Below are 21,144 nucleotides of genomic sequence, written 5' to 3' on the forward strand. Positions count from 1 at the left end.
ATAACAAGTTGCATGTCTATAAGATTTCCACCAAGAAGAATCTCATTTGTATGTGGGTTTTTTTTGTTTCCCTTTCCTTTTATAAGCTATCCCATTGTTTCAGATTGCTGGAGCATTCCCATGTTTAATTCTATATTGTATAATTCTCTTCTGTTTCTGTTACAAAGTGAAACATTGTACATTTTATAAAGTTCATTTCTTTAAATAAGAAAAACCATGGGGTTCCCCAGCCTGTGCCCTCCACATGACACGTTACTGAGTGTGCCAGCAATCACATTCTGTACTAACTAAACCTTCCAAAATGCAAAAGTTGCTATGATCCAGTCTAGAAGTAAGAGGAGCACAGACACACAGGATACCAGTCATAGCCACGAGAATCTCCTTGCTAAGCTGTGCCTGTGGGTTTATAGGAGGGGATTGCATTCAAACTGAGCTCTGTCAGTTGATGCATTTCACTCCCTGCTTGAGGAAAAGCTTGCCTCTCTGCTCTGTCACTACAACATTTCTATTAGGAGAGATTTAAACTCTGACTATTAGGCAGACTTTGGTTTTGCCTGTAAACCAGAAATGGTAACTTCACAAAGATTACTGCATTCACATTTTAACATTGTGATCATTCACCTCGGCAAAAGAGAAGACAAATATTGCCAATTCTCTGTGCACGGTGCATATGACCAGAAATATAAACCCTACTAAGACTTAAAGTGGAGAAGCATCCTCCTCTGCTGCCTGAAATCTTCCAGGACAAAATGCTGGCAGCATACCAATACAGAGTCCTACAAACAGAAAGGGCACAGCTCATTCAGACATTGCCTGGCTCCTGAAGTAAACATCCTTACTTGTTAAGATGGAGAGCTAGCAAGATTTTCACTCCCCTATGTTCATCTATGAAATAGTATGCTGGCAAAGTGCACCATCCCCTCTCCACATTATAATGCCTGAGCAAGGTCTCTTTGGAAACCCCTCTCACCAAGGTTCCCCTGCCAGGAGTACACACTGCACAGTAAGGAAGCAGAACTGAAACAGAAACGCCAGATGATTATGCTCAATGTGGAAAAAATAAAGTAACTCGGAAAAATACAACGATTAATAAAATGCCAGTGCACTTGCAGAAATTCCTCCCCAAAACACAAATGATGGCTACACTCTTTAGAAGTTAAAGCACATTTTTTTCACCACCCCCCCCTTTTTTTTTTTTAATCTCCTGCAAAGTCAAGATAGGATCACGAAGTTCAGCTGGTTTTAGGAGGATTAAGGTTTAGGGATTAAGCTTCATTCATTTAGGGATGTAAATTAGCAGCAGAGGGACAGCAGCTGACTGGTGAGGAAAGGGAGGAAGGAGGAAGCAGGTCAAAGAGCAAACTGTGCACAACTGCAGGCTTTTGCTGGCATAAATCTCAAATGACAATACCTCTGGCACTCCACCACAAGAAAGTAAAATAAAGGACTACTGCCCAATACACTTGAAAATCTTTCTTTATTACTAAGTGAATAAAGACAGGATGATAACATCTGGGTTTCTATTAGCAGTAGCATCGATGATGAGTAGGTCCTTATTCTGCTCTTCCTATACTTAATAGTGCATGGAGAATAAAAATCTACTGATCTTCTTTCTTAAGCATTTCTCCAACTCTGGCAGGCCCTCACATATAAAAAAAAAATCCAAAACAACACCATACTTTGCTCCTAATCTGACTGCCCTGGGAAGCAGTAGCAATGTGGTAGCACAGGGCTTATGACCAGAACACACTTCCATTACCCAAGAGCCATATAATTTCAAATATATATACACACACACAAACACACATAATTTCCCCATATAATTTCAATTGCTTATACAATGCACCATCCCAGTAGCAATGGAAAATTAACAGGCAATTCCTCTAAACTGCCCTTTCGGCTACCAAGCTCTGCAACACCAGAGTCTACATTAGAAATATACCACAATTAAGCCTCCATAAGATTATTTTTAACTATAGCTACCTGCCTTCAGTATGCATCACGTCTGCTAAAGCTACCAGCAAAATAATTACTCCCATTGACAAGACAACAATAATGTAGTAATAAAAGAGTTATGCTGTGCTCTATTAGAAACAGAAATCCCAGAGCATTTCTGGAGTCCAGCTTTTTTACTGGCTAAGTGACAGGTTGCATTTTACAGATCAAGATTGGCTTGCAATGTTTGCAGTTAGAAAAGCTCATTCTGGCTTAAAAACTGAGTAAACATAGTCAGGAAGTGATTGAAGGAGCATGGATTGCCAAGATATAATTTATAGTTACTTTCCCACACTTGAAACTATAGTTCTGTTCTTTGGACTCCAAAATTATTGATACAATTAAAATATTAGATTGTCAATCCAGAAGTGACTGATATTATCTAATTCAATTGTCACTGTTTATTTCAGTCCATTTCAAAAGCCAAGTCATCTGTTGCAAACAAATCTGGAAAGAAATCATTCCAAAAACATACACACACGCACATATATAAACACATACATACATAAACTGAAGTCCTGTGAGTTCCTCAAGACTGTTCTGCCATTTCAATCTCAATCATTTACAAAGCTACAAAACAATTCCATGTATGGACCAGATGAGCCATTGGTTAAACAAGCAAGTCTTGTACTAAACATGAAATCTCAGCTCTACTTTGTGTCAGGACACTACTTTTAGAAGATGAAACAAACACAGATCTCAGAGTCTTCTGCTGTCACAAGCAGTCCATTTCTCTAATAAAAGTATTTTCACTCCCTGAAACTTGGCAACTCAGAATCTACCCCAAGGTAGGTGCTAGGCAAGTTCAGTTGCTGTCTTCCCTCTGTCACATTCCCACCAGCACACCTAGAAGAACAACTTGAGAACAAGGCTGCCCTGGACTGGGATGTCCCAAAACTGCAGTCAGCTGATAGACATAACTGAGGCAGAAGCATTTTAGTGCTGAAGGGCTTGCAAGGACCAAGCAGTCAGTTTGTGTCTCAGTGAAATCTCCTTCCCCTTGCTAAACCTGTAGATTGCAAATGCACTTCACTTTACTGTCCTCACCAGCTGTGCCAAGCTCCCATTCCTCTTCCCTCCAAGATTTTCCCTGTGCTCCTCCTTGCTGACTCCATTTATTTTATTCTGTCCACCAGCCTTTACAACCTTTCCAACTCATTGCATATACATCTATGTAGAAGCATGGCCATAACATGACACAAAGACATCATTATTTTTACATTATTCCCTTTTTTCCTATTCTTTTCTCTATTTACATGGAGCAGCATGCACGGAGATTACCAACTCCCGTTACTTTCAGTGAGGCAAAAGTTTGTCTTCTAGTGATGACAACAATGAAAATTCACCAAGAATCAATTCTACTCCTCGAGGGAAGGGATGCCATCCAGAGGGACCTTGGCAGCCTTGAGATGTGGGCCCATGCAAAGCTTATGAAGTGATGTGCAAAGTCCTACACACAGGTCGTGGCAATCCCTACAGGTTGGGCAGAGAAGTAACTAAGAGCAGCCCTATGGAAAAGAACTTTGGGGTGATGGTGGATGAAAAACTCAATAGGAACCAGCAGTGTGCATTGGCAGCTCAGAAAGCCAACAAAATCCTGAGCTGCATCAAAAGCAACAATGCCATCAAGTCAAGGGAGGTGATTCTCCCCCTCTATGCTGTTCTTGTGAGACCCCACTTGGAGTACTGCATACAATTCTGGTGCCCCCAACATCAGAAGGACATGGAAATGTTGGAGCTAGTCCAGAGGGAGGGCCATGAAGTTGATCAGAGCACTGGAGCACTTCTCCTACAAAGTCAGGCTGAGAAAGTGGGGGCTGGTCAATCTGGAGAAGAGAAGGCTCCAGAGAGACCAGTATCTGAAGGGGGCCTACAGGGAAGTCAGAGAGGGACTCCTACTCAGAAACTGTAGTGACAGGACAAGGAGGAATGGGTAAAAATTGAAAGAGGGGAAATTTGTATTAGATATTAGGAGGAAATTTTTTACTGTGAGGGCAGTTAAACACTAGAACAAGTTGCCCAGGGAGCTTATGGAAGCCCCAAGACTGAGTATTCACAGCCAGGTTGGATAAAGCCTTGAGCGATCTGGTCTAATAATACATGTCCCTTCACACGGCAAGGGGAGCTGGATATTTTTAAGGTCCCTTCCAACTCCTTAACATTATATGATTCTTTGATACCAATATTTTTTCCCTTTTTTTAAAGCAAAAACAAAACCAAAACCAAACCAAACCAACAAACCCCCCCAAAAAACCAAAAACCAAACAAAAACCAAAAACAAAACAAACAAACAAACAAACAAAAGAAGTAAGCTTGTCTAATGAAACTAAAGGAATTTCTTACAATAATAGCTGTTTTCTATTTGACATTTTATGCCACTGAGCTGATAGGGATAATTTCATCTTTTACACTTTTAGCAGACTGGATGCATCAACACACTGTGGGTTTTACCTCCCAGTTAATAGAAGAATTAAAAATTATGAGAAAAGTCAACTAGAGCAGACACTACCAGGGATATTTGTCATGGCAGATAAGCAACAGATCAAACAACAGTCAGGCACTGTATTGCATACCTGAGGAAGCTCAATTAGATAGGGGCTCAGTACTAAACAGTGTTACCCATTTCAACTCAAAGATTCATAATGAATGAGTATTGGCTTCCCAAGTTTTCAGGCTATAGTTGTGGTAGAAGTAGTTCACATTTTATAGTCCCATTAAGAACTGTTTAGATCTCAGCCTGTAACATTGTCTAGACGGCACTCTATTTGCCAATGAAACTAAGAAACTGATTTTGACATTTAATGTATCATATCTATTTTATTTATAATCTCTAAACAGTAATGAGACAACTTCTTTGTAAATCAGGATTAGACAGATCTGTAAACTGCCAGGCAGAACTCTGGTGAATTCGATTTGGGAAAGAAATGAAGGTTTCTCTCTTTTTCATGACTTAATCAAGAACCCTTCCAAGAGGGCTCTTGAAGGGGAGAGGTGGCAGACAGCCTGCCTCACAAGTGATGACAGCAGCCCCTAAATCAAGTGTCACACAGCTTCAAACCCTAAGGAGTCATCAGTCATGCTTGCAGGAGGGGAAGGAGCAACCTCCTTCCTTGAGATCAATGAGGCAAACACAGAATACTCTTTCTGCACTCCTAAGGATGATTGATGACTCCTTAGCAGCTGAAGTGTGTGACATTTGATTTCATTCACTGATAAGATTGTGTCTAACCAAACACCTTCTAGATAATGTCTCCAGGGCCCCTACATAGCTGTTCTTTGTGACATTTTACACAAAACTCAATTGTCCAATGATTAATGAATTTCTCAACAATAGAAGAAAATTCCATAAGAGAATTTTGTAACTGTGTCCCTTGATACTCTGATCACAACACAAAACAGGAATCTAGGCTCCTCGAGAAAACTAATGGGAGATCTCCTGCACTTGTCAAATGACATTTAATTGGGAAAACACTCCTAAAAGAAAACTGACTTTTTTCCTCAAGACTTTAAAGTACACACTTTAGGTATGCTTTCCAGAAAACCTAATGTATTGATAGATTAAAAATATTTTCCAGAACTCTTAAGAAGCGGATTTACACAAGATCATAGATTTCAACAGACTTGAAACATGTTTTATAGCTTTCTTATTTTTCTTGCAATACCATATTCTTACCCAGTTATTTCGTGTTTTGAGATGATGAAATCAACATGATTTGTAACTATGCTTTGTAACTACAAGGAGCACTTGTTTGTATGTTCTAAAATATGACTGCTTTATATTTCACCCAGTTGTGTCACAGGACATGTTAAATCAACTTTTTTAATATCACGTAGATCACATAGCCCAATGTATATTTATTATTGTGCTCGTACTCAATTAATTTGCTTTTAAGATTGATATTGAAATAAATGCTTTAAGCACCTGCATTTTTAACTCTCTTACGATATCATAATCAGGAAATTAAGTACATTGTTTAATTCTAATTTAATTTAATTCTGTAAGTGCCATGTTCAGCTGGATTCTGCCCAATGCCTTTGGGAGTTTCAGCACTTCGCACAAAAATCATGAATCCCTGATAAATACAAGAACCAGGCAACTCAGAATTCTGGCAGATAATACATTCAAAGGGAGATAAGCTGTACTAGTAGTCAATTATATCTTACTTTGTAAGTTTGTTTGTCAAAAAGCATACTACTAAACCAGAAGAAGAACACTGTAGTATAATCCAGAAAAAGATGATGACTGTGGATCTCTTAGCCCTTCAAAATGAATGACAGGAGTTGAATGGCATTACTGTCAAAGAAAAATGCTCCACATAACTTTTATCGTTTTGCCAAAACCAGCCCACCAGAAGAAATCAAAGAGAAATTCCAAGTTTGGACTTGCCAAATGGATCTTTCATCTAAATTTTGAAACAAAGGCATTGCTTTTGCCAAGCATTGCTGAGCTTTGCTGAGGCTTCGCGTGAAAAATCAAGAGCTCCGACTATTTGGAAATCATAGCCCATGTAAAACTTGGGCTTATTCCCACTTAATGCGAATAAGTCACTGCACATTACCTTGAAGGTCTTTAAATTAAAAATGATACTGACACAGAACTGTGCCAAATTAACTCAACTATAATGAAACGGTTATAAAAAAATATGAACTGTCTTGGCATTTAAAAACATGATGAAGTCTCCATACAAGTCTCTCTGAAAATTTGTTCAAAGGAAAATAAGGACAGTTTTTAAGGCAACATTTTATTTCCAAAATATTACACTCTCAAGGAATTTAAAATATTGTACATAATGACTTCCAAAATAAAAATTAAAAAAAAATTATGTTGAAAAATACATTTTTAAAAAACTTTTAACATAATGATAAATTTCCAATACTGACATACATTCATGTCACAGACTTAAAAAAAAAAAATTAGGTATGACCTTTTGGACAATGGTGTTTTGTTTATAATATAATCTTAAATTTACTTGTGTTTTTCTTCACTAAAAAATTGAAATAGCTTTTCTTTCTAAAACAGATACAAAAACTATCTTATGCTTTCTCTCAGGGTTAATTATGAGATAAACTGAAATTGTATGCAAAGGATGCCCTTAGCAAAGCTGGTAACTGTTGGTAGCTGGCAGGTAAACAGGGGTTTAGAGGGTCTCATTTTCAATGAAGTTCACTCCCTCAGACACTCGAGCATATTATATGAATGCTCTCCAGCCTGAGGAAGACCTCTCAATTAGCCACAAATGAGAACCTGTACTTCAAGAGTATATGAAGATTTTTTAACAATATCTTTGTTCAACAAATGGCCACAGTTCTACCAGAAAGAGTTACTTTAGATGGTAACTGACAATTCCCAAATTCTTTTCCATACCACATACATTAGAATGCAGGCAAGTTGAATTCTTCAAGGAAAATCATGCTTTGAAACTGTAACACAAGTTTCACTTAAAAACTAAATTCATACACAGATATGAGTTGTGTGTATCACTTTTCCCTTCCCTCTCACCACTTTTCAACCCAGCTGATAGCTGGAAGAGAGAAATTTTATTAGTGTGTTCACTGAAAGCACTGAGCACTACAAGCTCAGAAACACCTACTCGACTTCGAATAACCTAAATGGAAGAGAACATTTATGAATACTCAAACTGGAGGAACTTAGGATAGGAGGGAATGGGAGGTACAGGATGGGTAGGAAGAGAGGCTTAGCACTTATTTCTAAATACGTGTGAGTGCCCAGATTAACCAGTGGAATACATAAAATCAGAGAAATACAAATATTTCCCAGAAACAGCTGAGCTGAACAAAAAGAGAAGAAACTATAGAAGACTCTTGGAAACCTGCCTGATTTCCTCTGAGCACACAGTCCACCTGCTTGGCAAGCTCACAGGGAAACCCAGCTTGCATTCTTGTGACTCTCAAATAGTCTCTCCCTCGGAATGCCTTCAAGAGACAATGGCTTTCTCAATCTGCGGTAATGAGATGACCAAACTGTTTTGGAACTGGAACTCCTTCTTTGTCCAAAAAATTCAAAATTCAGGGACATTTTTCTGAACTAGAAGGCATCTACAACTACCAAAATTTTGCATTAAATGGTCCGCCCTTCACCATTCACTCCCTTTCTTCAGAAAATCTTAATTGTGGCATTCACTAAATTCTAAATTACTAACTTTGAAACCTATAAAAAGTACTGTGTGTTTAGAAAATTTGCAATTCTGCAATCTTGTAGACTTTTAAAATGTATTCTTAGAATAAATGTCTATGTAAAACAAAGCAAAAAATTATAAACTAAGGGGTTGAAATCCTTCCACCTACCTCCTGTAGCTAAAAAAAGGATTATAGGTTGTCATCCTCCATTTGGATACATTAGTAAAGGGGAAAAAGTGCTCTTCTTATTGATTTCACTTATATTTACTGATGGAAATGGAATGTGTCATACTGAATTCCATTTTAGAATCACACTGGTACTATGCTCTAATTCTCACAGATGGGTTTTTTTTTCACTTCTCCTGACCTGTTCTCTCCAACAAGTTTCCTTCCAGTCCTGAAGCATTCTGAAGTCCTTCCTATTCAGTAAAACCACTCTGAAATCCAAGCTTTTACTTCAATTACATTTCTTATTATTCACACCGCTTGTCTATCACATTGTCTACTTCCCCATGGGACCCAATATCCTCCTGATTTCAGATCTCCTCCATGCCTTTCCTGAAAATGATCAGTCCTCCTCAGCTCTATGAAGTATCCTTATCACTAGTCAATAAATCTTTTTCTCTAAACTCAGTCTAAATTCAAACACCTTCAGAGATGTCCCAGTACATGTTGATTCCTCATCAGATCTGTCGTGTCTCCCACATCCCTTTTAAATGTGACTTAAACCTAAACTTTGTCCATTATAAGGCCAACATTCCCTTTCCAGTCTTCCCAATACAGAACTATGCCACTGTCTAATAAGCAGTCTAAGTTTCCACCTAAGAGTTTCAATTTTCTTTTCTCCTTTCCTGGCAGGTTTCAGCTACTCACTCTGCCATTATGCCACACCTGGTTCTGCCTTCTGACAGACTGAAGGAACAGGGAAAGGTTTGTAGACCATAAAAAAACAGGGCCCTAAGAAGCAATTGGTTAAGTGCACATTACAAGTGAAGTCTTAAAAGTCCCTTTTTCCAGTATGTTATTCCCAATATTTAAAAAAAAAAAAAAAAAAGAAATTAAATTCATGTTCAAATCCCAGAATAGTCAGCCATTATTTGCTCACCTGAAATATTTGTTTCAAGGAAAAAAGTGCCCGTCTCAGTTCCCGTCCACTGGAATTGTAAAGTTTTTCTGGGAAAAAAAAAAAAAAAGACAACAGAAAGAAGTTCAGCATAAAAGAAACTGACAATATGGCAAAAATGTAGTACAGCTTTCAAAAGAGTCATAGCACCCATTTTCCATTAGGAAGACTGCTCTTAAAGAAATCAGCTTTTTGAAAAATATACATACAGGACTTCTTAGTTAAAAATATGTGTGTAAACCATGGTTTAGTTGTCCACAAATTCAGATAGCATCTCCCAGGTAAATTCACAATTCTCTCAGGAGTTTTTGAAAACGCTTAGAAATACTGCTCTTTCTACATTAAGAAAAATTTAGGGCTTATTGAAAGTACCAAATTAATCTCAAAAAAATCAGCTGAGAGCACTCCTTGCTTTTGTTATCAAAGCTAGAGCCACTGAATCCCATCCTTGACTGCCTTCCCTCTAGACATTCTTTTCTCATGTTCTCATCTTTCTATTGTTAAATCCTTTCTACAATAGCAGTGAATGTTAATACCAGAAATAGTCGGACAGTCTGTTCTAAGTATAATTCAAAACAGTGTTTTATTCTCATGAAAATTGATCTTGATCTTTTTCTAAATGAAGCAGAAGCCTTCTTTTCATCATCCAATACTGAAATATATTACTTCATATATTCCCCTACTAATGCATACTCACATAAATAATTTAAAGAAGACAAAAGCAACTCCTCTGCTGTCTTTCTGAACTCTGATACAATGTTTGTGCCTTTGGAAGAAATCTTGGACTGTGAATCTCAAGTTTATCCTTGCAAATTTGGAAGCAATTTGTGACTATGCAGGGATGTAGTAGAAGGTATGCTCTTCAAATCTTCCTAGTCTACTATGCTTAGCATATCTGATAGAAAGAGACCTTATGCAACACTTCTACAGCCCTAAATTGAATTTTATTACTCTAATGCAATCTGAGGACAATTACAAAGGAAAATCAAATCTTCACAGTCATCTCACATGACACACTTTGCCTCATCTCCAGATCATCATGAAAGGACAGTGGCCAGCAGGTCCTGAGGTAAAAGCTGGAATGCCCATGAAGTGAAAATATCCTTATAAGAAAATTTAACTGTTAAACTCCAACATTTTATCTCTTATTTTCCCCTGTCTATTTCTGTTTTAATTACTACTTTACACTACCAAACCAAATTAAATTTTATTTCTCTTTCTCAGGAAGTTTCAAAAAAGGCCTAATATTTGAGTATTCAATACATTTCTAACTCAGTAATCATTTTTTACTTCAATCAAAGAAGGTGGGGTTTATTTTTAGAGAAACATTTCTTATTCCCAACAGTCATCTTCAACCAAAGGAAAAATGAGAAGTAAAATTTCAGGAAAACTGACACTTCTTTTTTTTTTTTTTTTAACTTTGAAAATAGTTTTGTTCATCCCTAATTGTCTCTGATTTCAAAGGCAGAATGTGTAGAATTGGCAAAACTATTGTTGTTGTAAGTCGTCTCCTTTCTTGCACTTTTTATAGATTCCTGACAAAACACTGGAGGAACAGACTTCACTTCAAGCCATAAACTTAGAGGCACGCTTTAATTACTCTCACTTAAAAACACACTGGCACGTGAAACTACATTTCTTGGCAGGATAAAGAATAATTTTGTCAGGAAAGCCTAAAGAATAATAAAGATCTTCTAAGACCCAGCCTGTCGACTTTACATGTCATTATTACACAAAATATTCCTTTTTGAAAGATACCTCCATCTGGCATTTGTTATTACTAATTTTCCTCTATTCATAATTCACCATCATCATTATGAGCAGAATGTCTCCAAACAAGGCAGTGCATTATCATCTTAATTAAGAGAGGCACCATTTCTTAAAGTGCTGGCAACTTTGTACATAAATATCAATGTCCTAACAAATGCCATCTGTTGGTCTTGGTCTTTAACAGGAATCATCATCCCAGTCTGGGGTAAAGTCCTAACAAACTATTGTTATGATACCATAACACTGGTTGTTTTCATTGGTGCGTGAAGAGTTTTGGTACATCTCAGAGGAACAAAGATGAACGTTTTTCTCCTTGGTCTTTTCACAGAGCATAACATCATCCCTGGCAATCAGCACAAACAATGCTCGCTCTGCTTGTCTGTAGCAAAGAGGAAAAGTTATTGACTGCAGCTAAAAAAGGGGTCTGTCATTAGAGCTAAGAATCAATAACTACTGGAAGTATCAAGTTTGACACCAGTCATGGCAAAAAGCAGCACATATGGCAAATGCTTGAGCTGGGTTGAAAACCCTTCTGAGGAGTGGCAGTCCAGGTAAGTCATCTCAAACCTGACATCTACTACCAAAGACATTCACAGGTCCCTCCTCATGCAGAGCTAATCCTGTTGAATCAGTCAGATATACAAGTTCCTCACCTCTTCACCTTTTATTCTTACACATGGGCAATATACTGTCTACGTAAGTCTAGCACTTCTTACAGTGTGGGCAGCCACCAGAAACATGCATGGAGCATAAATCGAGGAGGAAAGTGGGATGGAGTCATGCTTACATTGTGCTACATTAATCCAGGACGAACCTCTCCCAGGGCAGGAAAGCCTTTGTAAGCCAACGTACTGCATGGATCCCCTTATAAAAACCTGTACTTTTACTGTGTGTGATGTTTTTCAGGAAACAGTAAATGCATACAACAGATTTACAGCTCAGGGACACTTCCTAAGGTGCTCTCAAGGCCTTACAGAATTCCCATTTTTCAACAACAACTTTAATACCACAGATCTTCAGGTTTATCCCAAAAGAACCAGACTGCAACCGAGCCTATGAAAACGCATTAGCAGAAACTGAAAGGCAGAAAGCACTTCTACACTCTTCTGCGGTAGAAAATCAAATTCTGAAAAAACAGAGAGGAAAAGGCACATTTGCTTATGTTTTTACGCTGTAGACAATTCTGACACCAGATAGCAAATGTTTTCCAATGTTTGTTGTTTTACATGAGCAGTTTAAAGTGTTGCCCTATTAAACAGACCTAGAAATAACCTTTTGTGCTAAAGCAGAGAGGTGACTAATTCCCATGGTACATCCCTGGCAGAGTTGTCTTAAACAGAAAGAAATGATGCCTACAGCTTTGAAACAGGAATCCAGCCTGCTACTATCACGAGGTGCTCCAAGGACAGTCCAAAAGACTCATCTGCTCACTGCTTTGTTATAAGGTGTAGATAAGCTTGAATATGTACACCAGGACTGCTTTATGCCAGAAACCAAATCTCTGAACTTCAAGCAGGAACAGGAGCTGCTACACCTCTCCCCGAAACTTCACAAGTCTCTGGCCTTTCGGTAAAACACCTTTTCTGCCCTTCCCCAGCTTAGGTACAGACTGGAGACATAGTACATTCATATACTTCAAGATTTGAGAAGATAAAACAGGTCAGGGAGTTTGTAGGTCAGGGAGTTGGTGATATCTGACTGTATCTACCTATTAATGATGGTGTTTCTGATAGTTATGTCCCAATAAGTAGGACATTTGCAGTCATTTTCTACCACTTTTCTTAAAGAAATAAAGAAGTGCATCTGGAGCCGTGAAATAGGTTTCATTGCATTTACCAAAATGACAGAAAATTCTCCTGGTGGTTCCCTCTTGTGTTAACTAACACTAGAGGGCACTGCTTATTTCTTTATTTTACAAAAGCAAACTGCACTCTTCACGGGCTTCCCACTGATTAAGCAGTACTGCTTGGGATGCTGAGTTGGTACTTTATTATCCCTGAAACCCTGCTTTTAACCCGTGGACTGGAGGACAGCCTAGAAAATTAAAAAGCATCAGCACTGCAAATCTCAAACATTCAAAATCAGAGTCAACTCTTTTGAAACGGATAGAAAACCAGGGCCTGAGTTTTATTTACTTTTTTTTGCAAGAAACAAAAGTCATATTTGTTAAATTATCATCCATATCATAGTGGGTAGGCATATATCCTTAAAAGACAAAGAGATTTCCTTAGCTCAGTACTTCTTTCCAGAGTCATGGCATCAAAATAACTGGGCTTGTGATAGAGACAGACACATGAGAGAGGCAGCAACCTACAAGTGCCTATTTTCTTGCAATGGCAGAACTTTGGTTGAGAGAAGGCTTCATGCTCTAAAAGAAAAATATTATTTACTACTCTATATTTTTATTTGCTTTTGCTTTCATGAAAAATAACTTATGCTAAGTGAAAATGGATTTCTGTAGGTGAATTTGGTACAAAGGTAGCCACGGAGGGAAGGCAGTTTGGTTTGAAATCAGTATCTTTTCAGAAAGGAAGTCTTTAAAGATCTTTTATTGGACCACTAGCAGCTTTCAAAAGGGATTCTATATTTTCAAAGATGACTGTCAGAGGCTCAAATTTCACTGTGTATTCAACTCTTTTGACTACATGAGAAAAGGGACTTTTTAAAGAAAATAATAATTGGTCCTTATATTCTTAATTATAGTACTAACTTTTCTTCTGCCTTCTCTGGGAAAAACGAATGTTTTCATTCCACAATAAAAGAAGAAGCAGAACTGGCTGAATATTTCTTGGTTCAGTCTCACATGTTACACCTGACCTCTGACCGACAGGGTACCATCCTCCTCCCTTCCTCTTCCATCACACCCATTGAATTAGTCCCTGGGATATAGTAATTTATATAGCATCAGTCTTTTGAGCTGTTGGCAAAGGCTCGTGAACATCTGGCTGAGCACAAATGGGAGTTGCTCTGCTTCACTTGCTGCTGCCTGAATGACCTCCATGTCTCCCATCCATGCCTCTTTTCTTTAAACTATAATTTCAAGATGAAGCTCCTTTCCTTACAAAAACATAAAAGGCAGATTAACTCTACATTTGATTACATTAGCAGGGTACCTGGTGCATATCTACCTAAACGACATTTGAAACATTTCCTGCCATTCATTTCTACCTTGCATGGGACAGAAGTAGCAATATTCTCTGGCTTTCAATAGCCACTAGCAAACCACTCAGTAATTAGAAACTAAAAACTTAATTACTGTCCCTGCAACAATGAATAAAACCTTATTTTAAGTGCTCACTAGGAAGAAGCATTAGTGCTAAAAGTAATAGGCTGTCAGAATTTAAATGAACTGCCCACCTTCCAGCAGCACTGATGGGAAAAAAAAAACACACTTAAAAGAATAAAGAAAAATGTTTATAACAATAAAAACTCTCTTTTTGTGAGTGCCAAGTGCCACACTTCTAAATTTATTACTGCACTATTCCAATTTTAATTGGGTGTTATTTTATCTGAATGAATGTATACAACTATAAAACTAGGGAAAAGTCTGAGCAGCACAGCAAGAATTCAGGCATACGGGTCCAATCCTGTGAACAGGCATCAGGAAGCAGCCTGGTAGACTTCACTCGAGTAGGCCCATAGGTACATATAGCGCTTTAGAACTATAAAAAAACTGTATATAACACTAATTAGTGTAGTGTGCCAGTCTTTCACTGTATGTCAAACAAATTAAAGCAGTTCTCTAAGAAAGATCTGGTCCTGTGCCAAGAACAGGCTCTTTTCTTAGTTTTCCTTTTGTCCATGAAAGTTAGTCATAAATGTGTTGGCCAGACAAGGCACTCTGCTTTTCTCCCTAGAACCCCTAGAAAACGCATGGAGAAGGAATTAATTCACAGGCACATTGCCCACTAGTGCATTAACACAGTTGCTGCTTCTGCTGAGATTATTTCATTTTGCTTATTCCAAATTTCCCTTTTTTTGTCAGAATCTGATCTTATTTCTCTGTATAAATAGTTTTGCATTAATTAGCGAACATGTCACATATGAACACAAGCTAGATATTCTCCCACCGATTCAAGGATAAATGATTACCACTTAGTGCAGAAAAGGAGTTTTCCCACAGTAAAGGACCTTAGGCCAAGCAAGTGGCTGCGTACAAATTTCGGGAAGCTGAGTCCACGTCACTGTCAGCACGGACTGCTCTGGAGGAATGTGCAGGCTGCCTCCAAGGAATGCCGCCCCGACTCCCCGTCAGAGATAAAACCTCCCTCCCCTCCTTTTCATTCAGACACACAGCAGCTGCTTAGCTAATTATCTGGGACAGTGGGTCCCCTCAGCGAGCAGGGTCCTTTGCCCCCATTGGGAGAGGGGAATCCTTTGTTGGGAAAGGATCCTATTACGCACGCATATGAGAAGAGCTCAGCTTCAAGCCTGCATCCTTATTCCCTTTCTCTGTAAAGGACCCGCAGGTGGGGAGTGGGAGGAGGGAAAGACAAAATAGCGTTGGACACCCTTTCCTATCCCATCCCCTAAAGCCATGCTGGCAAAGGCTCAAAGCACAGAGTGCAAAGAGCCACCTGCAAACCCCAGGGAGCCCGTGGGTTTGGACAGACAAGCAGGGAGAACTCGAGGGCAGGATCTCTCCTGGGAATGAAAAATACCCTATAGAGCCAGCACCTCAGAGCAATTCTGTACACTGGCATTTAGAGATTTTCCTGCCTCTTTGAGGGCAGAAATCGGCATTCCTGCTGCTGCAAGATGTACCCAGCAGAAACAGTGCCTGGCTTTCCACAGGGAGAGTATACAGGGCAGAAACTCTGCTCTGGGAAGATATATTGAAGCTAAAGGTTTTTTAAATGTCAAACATCTTAACTTCTATCACAAGGGAATTAAAATAAAACTGTCAGCACAAGAATGATTATACATTTAAGTTCACTGAAAAAAAGTATCCCCTCCTCCAGCTGCAAGTGTCCTCCCTAATTCTTGCTCCTGTGTTTCCAAAAGATATGAAATGAGATTCAATCATCTGTGGGAAAATGAGTAGCATATAAGAAAAGTCCAAAGGACCAAAAAGAAAGGTGATGACCCTGAGGATGGGGAATCAGGGGCATGCAACAACAGAAAAACAATTCAAAGATAAGTACAGAAGAGCGGAGGCAAGAGCGAGAACAGACAGCAGGAGAGACGAAGGTCTGGAGTGCCATTAATATGAAAACAATAGTGCTTAAAAAAGCAGTAATGCCTAAACAATCAGCTCCGGATAACTAAATTTAATTCTTCAGAAGCATGGAAAGACAGAGTGAGAAACCAAGCAATTTGGAAATCATCCTTTCAGGGTAAGTCCTTTCTGAACACATCATTCCTGAATGTCCTGGACGCTCCCCTGCCCTTGATTCCAGGTTTTAGTCAATGCTGGAGGTTCAATATCAACTACAGCAACATGTAAGAAATTCTGTGAGATTTATAAGAAGAAGGTTTCTATGCAGATAGTTGGTAGAAGGGAATTTCCAGTACTGTCATGGCTCACCCCAGCTAGCAACCAAGTCCCTTGCAGCCACTTGCTCACTCCCCCACTAGCGGGATGAGGGAGAGATGTGAAAAAGTAAAAGTGAGAAAACTCATGGGTTGAGATAAAGACAGTTTAATAGTAAAAGCAAAAGCTGCCCACACAAGCAAAGCAAAACAAGGAATTCATTCACCACTTCCCATGGGCAGGCAGGTGTTCAGCCCCTTCCAGGAAAGCAAGGCTCCATAATGCATAACAGTGACTTGGGAAGACAAATACTATCATTCTTAGTGTTCCCCCCTTTCTCCTTCTTTCCCCAGCTTTATATGCTGAGCATAACATCATATGATATGGAATGTCCCTTTGATAAGTTGGGGTCAGATCTTGTGCACCTGTGCACTCCCAGACTCCTCACTGGTGGGATGGCGGGAGAAGCAGAAAAGGCCTTGACTCTGTGCAAATGCTGCTCAGCAATAACAAACATTGCTGAATTATCAACACTGTTTCCAGCACAAATCCAAAATACAGTCCCAAACTAGCTACAATGGAGAAAATTACCTCTGCTCCAGCCAAAATCAGCACATCCCTTCTGGCAGCCCAATGGGACTATAGTGATCTCTTCTCTCAACCATTTCTATCAAACTTTTGTTCATTCTGCTTGGCTTCAAGCAAACCACATGCCATGGATAAACCATTAGCCAGAGTTTCCCCTTCACAAAGCTCTAAATTACTATTCTTTTGCTCCTGTAGGCCCATCCACATGCATGTGGAATTAGTATGAACATTTGTCATACTATCTGCACACACTGTGGCAAACAAATGCCAATGATTTATGCTAAAGCAAGTGTTTATTTAGTTAAGTGCAAAAGGAAACCTTAGTCTTCATCTGCTGGATCTTGGGGTTTACAGCTATGGAAGATGATGTTCTCTGTATGTTGCTTTGCATTATGTTAAGATCTTAAAAACTGATGGTGTCAAAGCTTCTTTCACTGTTTTTATTTCTAAATTACTTAGCATCTTAAAGCCCTGCTTACTCATAAGCAAAAGAAAAAAAAAAAAAAAAAGGACATATAAGGTAATGTGGGCTGAGATCAGGGTGAAAAAAGGGCTAGTACTTTTCCCCTTAGTTTTATATCTCTGCTCACCACTATTTTCCCAGTTCTCTACTGTAGAAACCTTTGTCAGTTGTCTTCTACTGCTGCTGTGGAAAAGAGGACATAAGCAATAAAAAAGCCCAACAGCAGGAGAGCACAACGGCAGATTTTACCTAAATTATGAAGTAAAAATCAGATTGGTACATTAAAACTTAGAGTCAAAAAGGAATCATTTAACTGTACAGAAAACAACAGCAACAACCCCAAGAAACCTGAATAGCTCAAGAATTTCAATGATTAAAACCCCCAGGGTTTTGAAATTAGTAATATCTGGAGAGAGAAAGAAAATGCAGAGGAAAAAGATCTTCTTTAGAATTGGCTTTCATGGTCAGGCTGGGGAGAGTATTGCCAGGCCAATGCCAAAAAAAGCATTTCCTGCCCTCTATAAGCTGAAAACTATGAACAAACTGGAACAGCAAGGCATCTTTGAATCCACTTCCCATTTGGTTATCACCACAGCTTTTATTTCCATTTCCAAATTGCTTCTCTTATGTATCCTTTCTAATTTTGCAAGCTAGAATACAGAATTCACCATTTCCCATTGAATCTGATGCCTACTGATGACTTTGAACACATGGGGAAAGGCTGCTGCTGGAAACAACAGAGGTGAAGCAGGTACACTGTGTAGGTCCACATAGTACAGATCAAGAACAAACTGCTCAATCAGCTGAGCCTTCCTTCCTTTCTTGAAATAAAAAGCAACACTAAAAAGACATATTCGAAAGTTACAGCCTTTCCAACGTATTATCAAAATAAAGAGCCTCTGCCTCTTCATCCTACTCATTCCAGCTATGGAACAGGCACCATAGCATACTTCCCTTCAATGATTTATTTATACAGGTCCTCTCCACTTGAATGCAAAAGGCACTAATATGCTCTTCAGTTCTGAAGTGCAGGAAACAGTACTTTGGGTTGATAACTTCAAAGGAGGGCACTTCTGCATGTCTAAAAAATGCTGTGAGTGCTCTTCTGTAAAAGTCAAAGGGTTACAGAAGGGAAAAGGCTGCGTAACAAGGTCAAATGTTACATCACCATATTAGAGCAACTGGTGATAGAAAAGACTTGAGAAGTCATGTCTTTCTTCCCCTTACTAATGCAAAATTGTTCCCTAGAGAGTAATACAGTAGGAAAATAGCTGTTACACTAAAATATAAATTACATAATGCAAGAGAGGGGGGCTGGAGAAAATTCCTAGAAAAGAAAATAATATAGAACTTACTACTTCTTTAGAGATTACTGTAGCCAATCTGAGGTTAAAGTATAATTTTAAAAAGAATGTAGAGGTCAATCTTTAATGTTTGTTTCAGTTTACAAATAGGTCTCTGAATTGCTGACCTGTGTGCTCGTGCTTGAACAAGCGCATCAGTGCCTCCTGTGTTAAAAATACTTAATAACAACACACTAGCCATGTGTGTTTTCTAGTTTTATTCTATTTTAAAGGGTGTCAAATGATGCCCTGCATTTTCAATCAGTATTAGTAAACAAAAAGCAATAAGCAAATTATAGCAACCTATCACCAAAAAAGACAAAAAAATTAGGCACACAGTCACTATCTCTAGAATTATGGATGCCTTACCTGTGCTGACAGCTTGGCAAAAGGCAAAATGTCTGAGTGCAAAGACATCACAGGTTTATGCCAAGAAGGGAACGAGCTCCTGAGCTTAAGGCTCATACCAAGTTTTACTGTTGCCTAAGACATGCCAAAATGCATCAGTTGCTATCTCTAAGACTAGGTTGTTCCAGTGATCCCAAGTCCAGTCTCATGAGTGCATCAGGATTTAACTAGCTCTTGGACCTCAGAGGAAGCAGCCTCATAATTAACTGCACGCATTCAAGCACATCAGTTTGTTCAAAAATTTGGACAGCAAGTATTAACAACTCATCAGATAGCAAGCAACAGGCAAACGAGCAGCAGCAACTGATGGTGAAAACCAGATAAAGCTGTTTCTCCTCAGACTGCTACCAGTGTTTGCAACGGTGTGTGCATCTATAAATAGCCTACATTGCCAACGTGCATGTGAGACTTCCCATCTCTCAGCCATGCTGCTGGGCCCAAATGGTTCCAATTCAGTGTTGGGGGTCTTTTTGCCCAATTGAAGTGGTCAAGACCAAGAATCCACCACAAAATCCTCACATACAATAGATGTGCCAGTGACTGAGACACACTGTCAGTATTAAGGATTAGTATTTACTAGTACTTCACCCAGAAGCATCAGCCACACAATCATGAAGATCCCTTCTGGGAAGCTTCTAAATGCTGTACCTGAATCCAGCAGATCTTCATCTATATGATTTTTTTACCCAAAAATTTATTAAAAACATAATAATAAAGAATTCCAACGAAAATGCCACAGCATCACCAGCAAATTCATTTCCATTTTTCATTACATGTACTGATGATAATATTAATTTCTAAAACAATTGTTTTTAATTTAAATTCAATATTTAGACCTCCCCAGTCTGAAAACTCTTGCAATGTCTTGATGTAATAGCCTCCTCCTTATGTCATAAACCTTACTCATACCTTATCTTTCCTACACCTTCTTGTTTTCATATATATCTTCTAATCATTTTGCGTCCTTAAATTTGCAAACCCAGACACAGCAATTCAACTAAGACTTTACTGATTTTGAGTAAAGAAGAAAGAGCATTTCAATAGACAAAGACTTGGGTTTGGTTTAGTATTACAGTCACACAACAAAGAACAATCCCTTAAGTAAGAGTCTCATAGTTCCTAGCAGACATGATCTCAGTCAAAAACAATAGGCTAGTTAACCAGCTTTGTTCTAATAACTGTAATTGACTTTTTCCATGTGTCTTGATGTGTTTTTGTGTTCTTGGAAGGATGTTTCTTTAGGATGCTTGAAGGAAATAGTTAAATTAACAGAAATTAAGTTAAGAGAGATGGATTTGCAACAGACGGGTAATGAAGAAACATTAGATGTGCAGAAGGAAACTCTGCAGCACAAATAGTTTTAGCAGATGTCAAAGTAATTCAGGGTCAGCAAGTTTCACATCATTCTGAAATTGCTGGGACACATGAAATATACACCATTTTGGCAACTGAAAAGAAAAGCAAACCTCACAAATAAGTTGAAATAGAACCACTAAGATCTCAGGCTAAATTCATGTCAGTGCATGACTCTCAGTTGATGCAGATGCCAGATCAAGCACATGGCCAGTCCTCCTGCAGTAGCCTTGGGAGGTTGGTCCCTGCTGTCTGCTGGCCAACTCACCTCCCAGCATTTCTACCACGGCTGCACCCCGCACCTCGCCATCTCCGGGGTCACACTGGCACACAAGGCGGTGCAGGTGGCTGGCACATCGCTGCTCCATCTGCTGTCCCTTGTCTTGCAGCAAGAGGGACAAGAACAGGCATCCCAAGAACGTGGCACAGGCACTGTGATAAGCTTAGCACACTAGGAGGGAAGGTAACACCACGGAGTAGCCAACAGCCC

At 39.0% G+C, this 21,144-nt stretch overlaps 1 protein-coding gene across 1 annotated transcript in view; it reads right to left on the bottom strand.

The window, feature by feature from the left end:
- Positions 1-21,144, bottom strand: part of FHOD3 (formin homology 2 domain containing 3) — a 354,314-nt gene that overhangs the window by 196,608 nt on the left and 136,562 nt on the right. The window contains exon 4 of the mRNA XM_027881870.1: positions 9,239-9,306. Coding sequence (XP_027737671.1) covers positions 9,239-9,306 — 68 coding nt within the window. The remainder of the gene's footprint in view (positions 1-9,238; positions 9,307-21,144) is intronic.

Source organism: Empidonax traillii, unplaced genomic scaffold (assembly GCF_003031625.1).
Source record: "Empidonax traillii isolate 1590-97213 ecotype Southwest subspecies unplaced genomic scaffold, ASM303162v1 scaffold98:size2021230, whole genome shotgun sequence".
In the NCBI taxonomy this organism is placed as follows: domain Eukaryota; kingdom Metazoa; phylum Chordata; class Aves; order Passeriformes; family Tyrannidae; genus Empidonax; species Empidonax traillii.